At 40.9% G+C, this 12,714-nt stretch overlaps 1 protein-coding gene and 1 long non-coding RNA gene across 2 annotated transcripts in view; one reads left to right on the top strand and one right to left on the bottom strand.

The window, feature by feature from the left end:
• Nucleotides 1-12,714, top strand: part of Glut4EF (Glucose transporter 4 enhancer factor) — a 100,554-nt gene that overhangs the window by 54,780 nt on the left and 33,060 nt on the right. The window contains exons 3-5 of the mRNA XM_087404452.1: nucleotides 5,745-5,953; nucleotides 6,371-6,678; nucleotides 9,003-9,074. Coding sequence (XP_087260578.1) covers nucleotides 5,745-5,953; nucleotides 6,371-6,678; nucleotides 9,003-9,074 — 589 coding nt within the window. The remainder of the gene's footprint in view (nucleotides 1-5,744; nucleotides 5,954-6,370; nucleotides 6,679-9,002; nucleotides 9,075-12,714) is intronic.
• LOC147910184 (uncharacterized) lies at nucleotides 6,064-6,443 on the bottom strand. The gene is made up of 2 exons (XR_015544555.1): nucleotides 6,310-6,443; nucleotides 6,064-6,159 (listed from the first exon to the last, which is right to left on the bottom strand). It is a non-coding gene; the product is annotated as an uncharacterized LOC147910184 (long non-coding RNA).

The following is a 12,714-nucleotide window of genomic DNA, read 5'->3' on the forward strand; positions in this document are numbered from 1 at the left end:
CGGATGGGGATAGTAGACTAATCACAGCATGGAACTGTATGACTCATTTAGTGACGACTCTTATAATACTTACTCAAAATTTTATTCCTTTAAAGAAATTTTAAAAATATTATTAGGCAGTCAAATGTATGTAGTAACTGGTATAGGATTCATTTTTTCGATAAGTCTCTTAATTTCATCTGTAAAAATTCGAAACTGAAAAATGAGTCTATTAATCCCGGTCTCCCCTACTTTACGCAAGTAATAATTATTTATTTCAAGTATTTCAAAAGTTTATATTTCTGCAAATCTATCATAGGTTTAGCATGGGCATCAAATTAATTATTCAAAATATATTCTGAATCCTAGTAAATTTAATACACTCTAAAATCAAGATTATTAAATTGAAATAAATTCGAATTGCTTATTATATAAAGTCCTTCGATCAATGTTATAATATTCTTTAAAAGAAATAAATTCTTGTTTTGAATCATAATAATGAGTTTTTCTAAAATTTGTAATACGTAATATATGTATATTTTAAGATTATTATCAAGATATTCCTTGTTAAAGGAAACTGTTAAAGGGAAGAAAATTAATTGAATAATCACTTTCTTAACAATAGAATTTTGTAACCACCAACTTTATTTATTTTATTCACTTGCGATACTTCAATTAGTATTAGTATTATTTTTATATACTTTTTTTTCTATGAATTTCATTATTCTCTGAATTATACACATATTGTTTTCTTCTTTTTATTTCTTTGTCATTAATTTTCTTTAATTGATGTAAATTTTCTTTATTTTTTATATCAATGGTATTTTTACTTTGATCAGTTCTTAGAAGACTAGAAGCTCTAGAACGGTAAACTCTCTATCCCTTCATCAGTCCATCCGTCTGGACTGACACTCATGGAAAACTATCGCATAACTTTCCACATGAAAAATCGCGATCAACGTGGTTGGTCCGCTTTTCGAATTGCAAACTCGCTGAATGGCGTATGAAAGTTAGACACAAAGTAAAGTCCCCACGGACCACATTTTTTTTGCGAGAGTCTAACTCGGATGCGGATGCGAACTGTGCTCGTTGTCGGAGAACCGTTAACAGTCTTCCGTCTACGTTATGTGCGAGTGGAAGCAAATCTGTGATTTGCGGTTCGAATTTCATGTTTGCGTCCGAGATAATCACTCGGGGAAAAAAGATGAAGAGAAATCGGCGGACGTACGTTTATAATGATCCATAAACTCATGTATCTGTCACTGCGTGTAACGCATAACTCACGCGCTCGTCCTCCAACTGATCGCGTTGCGTAACATTATGTCACGACGCTAATAACACAGCGTGTACACGTCGGCTATGCAGGCGTGTGTACCACTTTACAATTTCCACCAACAAGCTCGATTGACTTGTCAGAAGGTGCGATACGTATCGGCGGCATATAGCGTGGCCGCATAACGGATAGATACACCACGCCGTATACCATAAAGTCGTTCTCGCTAATGGCTTTATGGTTACCTCAGACTCTACTTGTGCAAAGATCAGATGTCAATATTCATTTGAACTTTGAATTTCTTCGAGAAACGAATATCTTCTCCTTTTTCCTGAGACTATACGTAGGTACACGGAAGTTTTGCTGAATTATTAAAAAATAATTTAATTAAATATAGATCTGAAAATAATTTTGTTCAATTAAATAATTATGTAGAATGCTTGTTACTAGAATAATCAAATTTTTTTGCAGCATTGCTAAATATGCTTGAGTTTCTTGTATAATTATTTTGATGGCTCGACAAAAATTATTTTCAGCTGAATCTTTAAATATTTCAGCATAATGTTTCTTGCCGTGTATATTTGTATAAAATTATGAAAATGAATAAACGTTGTAATTATTACTAAATAAGAAATTATTAGACCATTAAAAGTACTATCACTAAGTTTTATATTAAATAGTAAAAACAAAGATTAGAATAATTAAATTTTAAATGAAAAGAAGAGAATCAACAATTTCTCTCTAAATAAAGAAAAAAGAATATTTTAAAGTTTATAGTGGCAATTCTATTTAGAACTGAAATTTTGTTTTTAGTTTAGACAAATATGACTTGGCATAAAAATCATTTAAACATAAGTCATTTAAAAAGAAATTAATTTCGCAAATTTAATTATTAATGTGATTCTCTTCATATTATAACACTGTCGAGTAAAAGTAAGTTTTCGTCAGGAAATGTGGTGAGTGCTGTAAACATGTCTGTTGCCATACACTCGGTATACAAGGGAACGTAAAGAGCAGTTGTTTGCAGTTACGTAGTTAACTTATGGATATGAATATACTCGTTGTATTAATGCGATAATTAGAGTCAAGGAAAGGTTCTCGGCCGAAATCTTAATTCTCACGGCAATTTTTTTTTCCGCTTGCACGCAATTTATACGCGATACTCCAAGGCAAACGTTAAAGGTTTGATTCCAGTCCACCTTGGAAGTATTTCGGCGAGTTTGTAAATCCAAAATCCATTTAATGACAAAAGAAGAAATCACGTTGAGCCGGTTTATTTTTCTCTTCGTGGTTGTAAAATTTTGCACGCGAAACAAGATTGACAAGTTTCCGTTTCGCTGCGAGAACACATTTCAACGTGTAAAATTCTTTTTTCAGACAGCTTATCTAGCTACTTACATCGTGCATTTATTAAGGCATGTTTTTTCAACTATGTTCTGTTTTTTATTGCTTAATAATTGATATTACGTGAATAATCAGTATTGTATAATAAGATGACGGTGTATCTGTAACAAATCGACTGGTATAGCGTATATATTGTTTTACATGCAAATTTTCAATGTCAGTTTGTTGAAAATTCAGCGCTGTACGTATCCACGTATTTTTCTTTAAAAACCGGCAATCTCAAGAAGATCAGTTCCATTCGATTTCGTTCCTTATCAATTTTCGAATACGATAATATCGCGGGTCTCCTTCTGTGCGACATGGAGAAAAAAAGACCGGATTTGTTCGACTGAAATCGTATTAAGATGTACAGGCATAATTCGCAGTGTACTGAAGCGTACTTGAACGCGTACAGAACGCAAACGGAACAACAGGGTTAAGGGGATAGATAAAAATTCGATCTGGCTGGTAATGGACGGAGCTCGTCCGAGTGAGTGGTAAACGACGCGTTTTCCGGCGGTTACTTCTTGTTTTCAGGCACTCCCGGTTGAATTACGTGCCAGCGGATTCCCTCGCGCAAGAAGTGCCGGTTCGTCTTAATTACAACCGTGTGCCGATTATCTCGCGAGTTTGCAATCCCTCAATCTATATCGGTGTAATTCGTGTATACCGAGTAACGGTAAGGCTTCACCTCAAAAGTAAACGGCTTCGAACTCGCTTCCCCTCTCGCGCCGTTCCAATTAAACTCCTTGAATCTGCCGTTTCCGTGGCAATCATAAAGCGATCGTAATCTCGCAATTAGCGGGCAACGGTCGTGCGAGTGTATCGAGTGTAATCGCGAATCCAGGAAACCGTGGAAAAAAAAAATAGGAAAGTCAGAGAAATGAAAAATATAGTGAACCTGCGCGCAGGTTTGCAAGAAATTTTTAGCATTCAAGTGGACGGTATTCCGATTCGAGATGAATGTTGTTCCTTCTTCATCGAGATTCTTATACCGACGCGAAAATTTTTTTTTTCGAACAATCATGTAGTAAATATCACCAATTTAAGTGACGATGCGAGAGAGATATTATATATCTGCGCAACGACAACATAACGATACCGAACTGTTATGGGTCTTCTACAATAAGCCATGAATCAGAAGTCAGAAATTTAAAATTGACGACTGTGATTGGTCAATTTTTAGCTTCTGACTTCTGATTCATGACTAATGGCTTATTATAGAAGGCCTATTAAGAGCTACAGAATCGGGATACAAGAACGTAGAGATCATCGTTTCATTTAGCGATATTTATCGCACTATCGTTTAAATAAAAAAAATTATCAATTCGGCAAAAGTCTCGATAAAAAAAGAGCGACACTGATTCCGTAAAAGTCGATAAATGCCTGAGGCATTTCTTCGTTACTGTACCGGCTCGAAAGCGTAACCTTCGCCTGCCTCCTCGCCAGTTCTAAGTGGCGTGACACATATAATGGTTGGTGCACGGAGGAAACGGGACAGCTGTGCATAAGTGTGTGCTTGGGAGGTGTTGCTTTCGAAATACCGGCTAGTACGTGCGTCATTCTCTATGCCGGCCGGTATTCCATGTTTCACTTTCGACTCTCAATGTACCGCTTCGGGAGTGGAACGGCTGACTTAGCGACGACGGCCTTGACTACGTCGTCATTTTCGCGCCCCCTCTCTAGTGATTTTTGTCCTCCGTAGGCTCGAGAGGGCCCGAGAGGGAACCACCTTCTCCAGGAGAGTCCGCTATTCCTAGCAGTGAACGATAATCATCTTGAAAGCTGCATCGGCAACAGCGATTTATCCGCTACCTTTGAGAGGAAAGAGAGATTACGCGAATCTCTTGAAAAGTTCTTGAAAAGTTAGACGATAAGTCCCTGATGATTCTGTATTGTAAGTTCATCGAGTTAGACGAAAGAAATTAAAAACATATGTTTACGTTTAACGTTTATATAATTTGAATTATATTACTTTGTATTATTAACCATTAATTCCGTATGGGTTTTGCATGATATCGAGCAAATTAACAATTGATTATTTAATTGATTACAATCCTTTTCTTTAATTTCTCTGTCTTGATTTATTACATCTCGATATATTCCGATAATTTGAGAAGAAAATATATCGTCTCAATATCGGAAGTTTTTTCGTGCGATATTGCATAATTTGTAAATATTATTGAAATATTGAGAAGGCAATTACCAATTTTCAATTTTCTTGTAAATTTCTCTAGTCCGAAGACAGATTGTGTCGTATTGTGTATTTCTTGTTGATTCATATTGAACACACGTTTCACTTGGTTCACTCCGTCCGGTCGGAGAAAGCATTCGTAGTTGTAGAGGAAACGACTCAAACGACGTCGACCCGTACGAGCGTCTATATACAAACGGTACATACTCCACGTGCAGTATTTACGCGGAAATCTATAGTCTTTCCCGGAAAAGTGACTATATCGGCTTATAGGTACCTTGCTACCGGGTATTACCGTACGACAACAGCGATCTCGCTCGGCGTTTCCGAAGTGAAACGGAGAGACGGAGAACGTATCATTTTATGCGGTTTCAGGAAAACGTAATTCCAGAAACACCGCCCGTAACTCTGGCGTCGATTACCTTCTATGCTGTTATTCGACGAGAGCTCTTAAGGAAATTACTTTGGGCCCGTTTTGCCACAATATTGTATTCTCTGTTGCAAGACCTACCGCACCGATCGCACCACACCGTTTAAAGGCGTTGCCTTTCTTCGGTCCAAGATCGACGAATTGACATTATAGATATACGCATCGTTCTCTTTCCGTGGAAACGCGGAAATTCGAAAATTAATTGCTTCCACTGAAAAAGAAAGCGATTATCGAGAATCGAGGCGAATATCTGTTTTCAGAATACACACGCGAAATACATTTCGCGAAAGAGTCCTATAATATTCCTCTCGATTAATCGAGATAAAATCGGAAATTCTTTAATTTGTCACCGCGAAAAATGAATCGTGTTTGAAGTAGGGTAATAGCGAATTTTCAATTTGAAATAGCAACGTGCAGTATGCGGATATACGCATATACGCTATATAATCTAGCGAGCCTATAGCATGTGGTAATGTATATTTCAGATCCAGGAAACGACGGCCAAGCTCGAACAATGATTCCGACCGGACATACGGTTGGGGCGAGAGGGTGGTCTGCGGACGTGAGGGTTGTCGCACCAACGAACGCGGTGATTGCATGGATGAATGCGCTGCCGCCCTGGTCCTTATGTCGCTCTCGTGCTCACCTCACAGTCCTCACAACCCCCCGCCACTTCACTGCCAATACAATTACGGTACTGTGCTCATTTTTCTGACATTCCCACAAAATACGGTGTAAGATGTTAAAAGCAGGTGTAGAGTAAATTCTTTTTTTTTTTTTATTTGTAATCTCAGAAACTTCGTCGTACTTTTCTCCTTTCTATAACAAGGATTTCCTTTCGGACGTCGGTTCGTTTACGTTAAGATTGCTCTTTGCGAGCGATCGATTCTCTAAAAAATACTGAAAAATAGTGAAAATAAGTATCGATGAGTATAACAATTTAATAAGTAATAATAAATAATAAGTAATAATTTATTCATGTATCGTATTATTATGTACGTGATGTCTCATGTAAACGCGAGACATCGAATTATATACCAAACTACGAACCGAGCTTCTGCGGTAATTGGCCGGACCGAAATGAATGTGGAAGGAATTTGATCTGCGGCAGGTTCCTGGGGGAGTCGTGGAGGCGGAGGCAGCGGCATGATCGCCGGCTCACCGGGAGTCGGCGGTATGTCAAATAGCAGTAGCAGCAGCGGGGCTTCCTGGCGAAGCGGCACTCCCAGTCCACCCCTTAGCGAGGAGGGTGTACCGACGAGAAGTTCTCCGTGTCCGGCGACCTCACATCCTTCGCACAATCAGCCGCACTACCCCTACAACACGTCCGGCTCGTCGTCAAGCAGCACCCCGGGCTCGACTACGCTGGATGAGGGAATAGTGCCCGACTATATCGAGGAACAACACCCACGTAAAAAGGTGAGTAACCTTTTCTGGTGTTCGTTCACCTCCTCCATCGACGGGACATGTTATGCGACGATGTCGATAATCCGTATTGTCTCGCACAAGTTCACTGAGCGTGCTAATCGGTTTTGCTGGTGGGAGGAAATTTCTAGCTTTCTCCAGAAATTCGCCTCGTCGGACAACTTCCACGGATTGTTCCTCGTTTTACAGCCGATTAACACGTTACATACACTTCGAAGAGCTTATTTACTTCGCTACCGCCGTAAAGCATTAGCGACTTCCGCTGCCTCTTTATCAAACGCCACCGTGACCTTTGAAACTAGTTTTCAGAGTCGCGTGTTCGCGTTATTTCTAACACCAAGCTCTGCCCTCGCCTGTCGTCTTTCAGAGTCTTCGCTGACCTTAATCTTTGTGAATAATATACACTGTCGCGTCAACGCATGCCCAATTCAGCTCTTGTCAAGTTCTCAGACAACGAGAAATGATTTTCATGAAAACTAGTTCTAACTAAACGTAGCTCGCGTTTCTACAACGCGTGTCTAAGAACTTTCGTTGCGCGATCTAATTATTCGTTGGCATTCGAACGTTTCGTTGATTCAAGTTGAATATCATAAATTTCACGTCACGCTGCTCGTCAGTTTCTTATGCATAAGCATAATAAAAGCGTCTTTTGCATTAGTGGCATAAAGTATGACTTCCTTGAAGCATACATTAAAATCACACATTCAAGCGATCGTCGCAATGGGAATACAAATTCACCATGATAAATATCTAATGGCCTTCGAGAAGCTACGTCTCCATGATTAATTCTTTTTGCATTCGCGTAGTAATATGTGGTAGCTTAATTAACGCCAACGCGTGCGCGCAAATATGATAAGTCTATTGCGTAAGACATTGGGGCGTGGGGCACCAGGGTGAGCCTTGCACGTTGCACGCGTATATCGTTCCAACTGGATTAGATCTGATTCGTTTTCCGTCGGGATTGTCTCTCTCGTATTTCTTACGTACAGAATTGATAATTGTAATTGCGGCTCGAGTTTAAAGTCGATTTACAGATTCCATTTACAAACAAAGAAATATAATTTACCGCAATTATTGTGAACAGTATCTGTATAAACACAGAATTTGTATCGAAGATCATTTTCGTCTTATTATTTGAGGATATCACATGTTATAATATATTGCATTCAAATTTGGTTTATCTTTGAAATATTATTTTTTTTATATTAATTTACGATTTATAACGTTATATTTTTGAAACTGATTGTAGTTGATGCCATTAACAAGATAAACATGTCATATAGTAGAAATAACTACAGCAAAAGAATAACGTTTTTGATTGATCGATATAACCGACTCGCCAGATTTAATCGACATTGGCGAGTAACGGGTCTGTTTTTGAGATGACGGAGGGAACTAGTTTTTTCTTTTCGAGCCAGTGAAAACGAAGTCGTTTTCGATCGTTTCGTAACGGCCAATTTTCATGTAACGTGCAAAAAAAGAAGAGGGTCAGGAAGAGAATGAGATGTCACGCATTACTTTGGAATCACATCGAGAATTTCTACTTAAAGATCGCCAATATGCGCGTTTGCAATTTTTAAGGATTAAAATAGAATTTAATTTTAAGATATAATATCTCTATATTAAAAAGCTAATATAAATTATTATCTATATTTCCCCATATTATCTTTTTGTTCTCAAAATTGTGTATATAACTATTTATATCTTTTCCAAGTTTTGAATTAACCTAATCGAATCAAATCACTTCAAACTTTGACGAGTGAAAATGCAGAGCATTTATATGCAACGCGAATAGGATATTTTGGATATCGCTAGATATTTTGGAAATCAGTAGATGAGAGAGAATACTAGAATTTCGATTGTCTCATGGATTTGAACCACGCCAGTTGTTGCGTGCTGTCAGCGACGTCCCTGACCGGTCAGAGATGCAGAAGTCTGCAAAGAGCAGGCGGTTGAAGTCATCTTCGTCGTCGTCGTCGTCGTCGTGCGTGCCAAGCTCGCGCACATGATGATGACATAAGCACGCGCCGGCCGAGCCAAGGATGTAAACACACGCGTGCGGTGATTTTTTGGTATTTCGTAAGACGGCTAACAAGCCGGACCTTGAGGTATTATCGCCCCGCGCTAATCTTAGGTACGCGCACTTTTGCTGCTTTCGGCCGCCTGCACGGGAAATGGCGACGACGAGCGATGGCAAGGCGGATGGCAAGGCGGATGGCAAGGCGGCGTTCCGCTCCCGAAATAGCCGCTAAGATGAACGTGGCCCCTTAACCGGCCGAACTCGCTAAAAACCTGCCTCTGTTTTATGACTTTTTCAGATTCGAGCGAAAGTCAACCAGGACCCGATCGAGACCGAGCCAGGCGCTTGCGCGACTTTCGAAAGCGAACAGGTAAGCCCGATTTCCGCTCTCCGCGTAATTAGATACTTGCTCGCTGGAGATTTCGCAGGTGCGAAATTGCAGACGGCGAAACTCCTTTTTAACCTTACACTGGTAAAAGAGTCTAGTTGCATTAATTGGAACTCTGGTCGGAAATGGATAAATCGGAATTTTATGATTGCATTTATTGTAATTCTAATTGAGATAACCAGAATTGTGATTAATATGAAGAAAGAATCTTCTGGTTCATTTTTAACTACAAATTTTCCTCAGTGTTGGGTTATTTTCAGACAAAATATCGATAGAAAGATTATTGTTTAGCGTTTGTATTTTTGTTTTAATAATGAACGCAAAAGTATCTCTTTCATCTTTTAATCATTCTAGAGTTAATCCTTCATCGCGTATCTCTTACGTATCATTTCCCTTTGGAATGAAGCTCCCTCCAATTTTTTTTAACATTGGAAAGCATTCTGTAATGCAATTTGCATTCGAGATGCTTGTTGTTACTACGTTCGTTATCTGACTTGTAATACGAGTAGAGATAAGTAATCTCGCGTGCCCATCGCAACAACAGTTACTTTTTCCTCTTAATTATCTCTCGTGTAGCAACCTATCGATATCTAGAGTGCGGGAAAACCTCTGGTTGAAAGGGGAGGCATTCGCCAATGGCGTCGCCGTGCAAATTACGGATGCAACACGGGGAAGTATGTATAAGTTATCGAAAAAACGGGGAATCGTTGGAACAGTCTCCGCGTGCAAACGCGACTCAAATCTACCACTATCACCACCACCACCACCACCACCACCACCACCATCACCACCACCACCACCACCACCACCACCACTACCACCACTACTACTACCACCACCACCACCACCATCACCACGACCACTATCACCATCGCCGCCACCTCCTCCTCCATCACCTTCTCTCGGATCAATATTATTTGTAACCCAGTTTACACCGAAGGTTCCTACTTTCACCGGTGGTCGCGAACGGCCCGCAAGCGTTTAAAGTCATTCATCTCGAGTCAATCGACGTCGATGATGTCGTCAGATGAAAATATTTGCGCGTCATTCGCGATATTGAACGTCAATCAGATCCGCCGATGTAATTTACGAAGCCTAATGCATGCGGTTTCGACTTTCACTCGTAAATACTCATGTAACTTGAAGTAACCAGATTTCCATGGACGTGTCCTCTTTCCTGAACATCGTCTTCGGGCGTTCCCTTTTTTTTTCTATCTTTTTCCTCTTTTTCTTTTATGTTTTTTACAATATTCCGCTTCCTCTGGTTTCGCATTTCAATGCATGATTAAATAATCAGATATGACGTTTTCGTTGTCTTGCTTTATTAAAATTTCAAAATTCCAAGCGAAACATCGTTCATAATACCGTTAGTGCCAACGCTTATTTCATTGTGATATTATACATTCGGCGAATAGAAAAATAACTGTGAAAACTTAATAAAAGAAATTGGAAATATACGCAGACGTTTCGTCCGTTTAAAAAAACTAGGAAATATCCCAATTTCTTCTAGCCACCCCATTGTCCCAGTCACACCCGAGAGAAAGATGGCCACCCTACCTGCTGCGTATCGGCGCGCACCTGACCCAATTGACCGGCTCGGTGATATCTCTACGAACACGGCAACCAAGGTCGTCGGCGTTCCCTAGATTCTCTCATCGCCTAGTGCTCGTCATCGCGAGAAAGGTCATTCGATCAAGATAGGAGAGAGACGATGCCACCGTTCCCATATCGCGGCATCCATGAACGGTGACAGGCAGGGAAGGAAGAGAGGAGAGAGAGATAGAAATAGAGATAGAGATAGATAGGTAGAGAGAGAGAGAGAGAGAGAGAGAGGGAGAGAGAGGGAGAGAGAGAGAGAACAAGAGGGAGGGATATGGTCAGGAAGTTCCAGTCGAGTGTATTGTATTGTGTAATGAGTGCGACAGAGTACTACACTTCCTCCCCGCTTCCCCCTGCACGCCTGTCCTCCGCCCGCGTATTCGAAGCGCGCGCGCACGCGTGCACGTACGCGCATCCACGTGCGCAGTGCCGTAGTCGAGCGTATCGACGGGAGCATATCGAGTGCATTTTGTGCCGGTGGAGATTTCCTTTGTCTCCGTCACGTGTCTGCACCCGTAACGCCTCGATCGAATTTGTTACAGGTATGAGATCACGATAACTCGGTAAAAATCGTCTAGGAACACGACGGATTTTTTTCAGAGAATTACGAACCCGGCCATAAGAATTAGTTAGAAAAATTTTTTATTAACGTAAAACTTCTTTGTTTAAAAGGATATACATTTCATTCCGGCAAAACTAAGATTTTCTTCCAAAAGCGGAGGAAAAACTCCGCTGCGTGAAGCAAAATTTCCTCGCCGATTTTTGTTCTTTGGCTTCTTGCTAGCCGTAAGATTTACGAGAAATCATTATAGATATTTATGAACGATCATATGTCTTATAGTACGTATAGAATTATAACTCTGGTCATAAGTTCTTACAAGACTTAATTACAAGTTCTTACGAGAACAAATTACGAGCCTTATACGATTCTACTTAGAATTGACTCATACATAAGCCTCTCAAATGTGAAGATTGCAATTGGCACGAATTAAAGTTTGTCGAAAGGTCGTGCACGCGCGTTGCGCGACACGTGGACCTAAATCTTCAAACCTCACGTGAAAACTGGTTTTTTTTTTTTTCTATTGAACTTGAGAACTAGTTTCACTAGGGGAGCAACGGTAACTCATTAGAATTATGAAGTCGAAATTTATAACGTGTAGCTCAGGTATCGTTCAAGTAGGCGTGGACGATTTTGACCCACTTCATTGATGAAGTTCAATCCTCTTTTCTAAATTCCGATTAAATTATCGTAAAGTAATATATCCGCGACGAATGAGAAACAAAGCGAACAGTTTCTGAATAAAAGATCTATGCAAATGTATATGTCACCGTCAATCGCTCGAAATTGTCTTCTCGACCACGTGCATATGTACCATTTATCAAATTCAGGCTGAAGCCTCAAAAATTGCGGATTGTGGTCGACGTGAGCCAAATACTATTAAAACGTATCACGCGCCAGAATATCCACGTCCATCGGCATACGTCTGCATATGGACCTAGATCTCAGAGCGGTAACACGCGCGAGGACCCGGCGGCGCCGTTGGTGCATCGCGTCGCAGTGCACACCACGTGACGTCATCACGAGCGGCACGTGCCCCTTCCCCTGCCCGCGCCCCCCGATGCCCTCGAATGCAGCATCGCTCGGTGACGAAGAGGTGTGGCGGGGCGGAATGGGGTGCCAACAACGAGAGGGGGCGGTAGAGGTGCGGAGGAAGGTAGTTAAGGTCACCGTGGCCCTGACTGCACGCGCGCGAAATAATATCGGTGTGCTACCGTACGTGTATGCGTGTGTGGGACGTGTATGTGTGTGTGTATATGTGTGTATGTGTGGCGTGTGTGTGGTGTGGTGTGTGTGTGTGGGGGGGGGGGCGTGCGTGTGCACGGGTGTTCACGCGCGCTCGCGCGCACATGTATGTCTCTGTGTGGAGCGCGCGCGGAGAACGCACGGAAGATTTATTTCTAGTTCCGCATGCTGCCGCTTTTCTAACCAAGATTTGCCGGTTAGATGCACGAGTCGCACGAG

The sequence above is a fragment of the Acromyrmex echinatior genome, chromosome 3 (genome assembly GCF_024713525.1).
Source record: "Acromyrmex echinatior isolate Ae372 chromosome 3, ASM2471352v2, whole genome shotgun sequence".
NCBI classification, from domain to species: Eukaryota; Metazoa; Arthropoda; class Insecta; order Hymenoptera; family Formicidae; genus Acromyrmex; species Acromyrmex echinatior.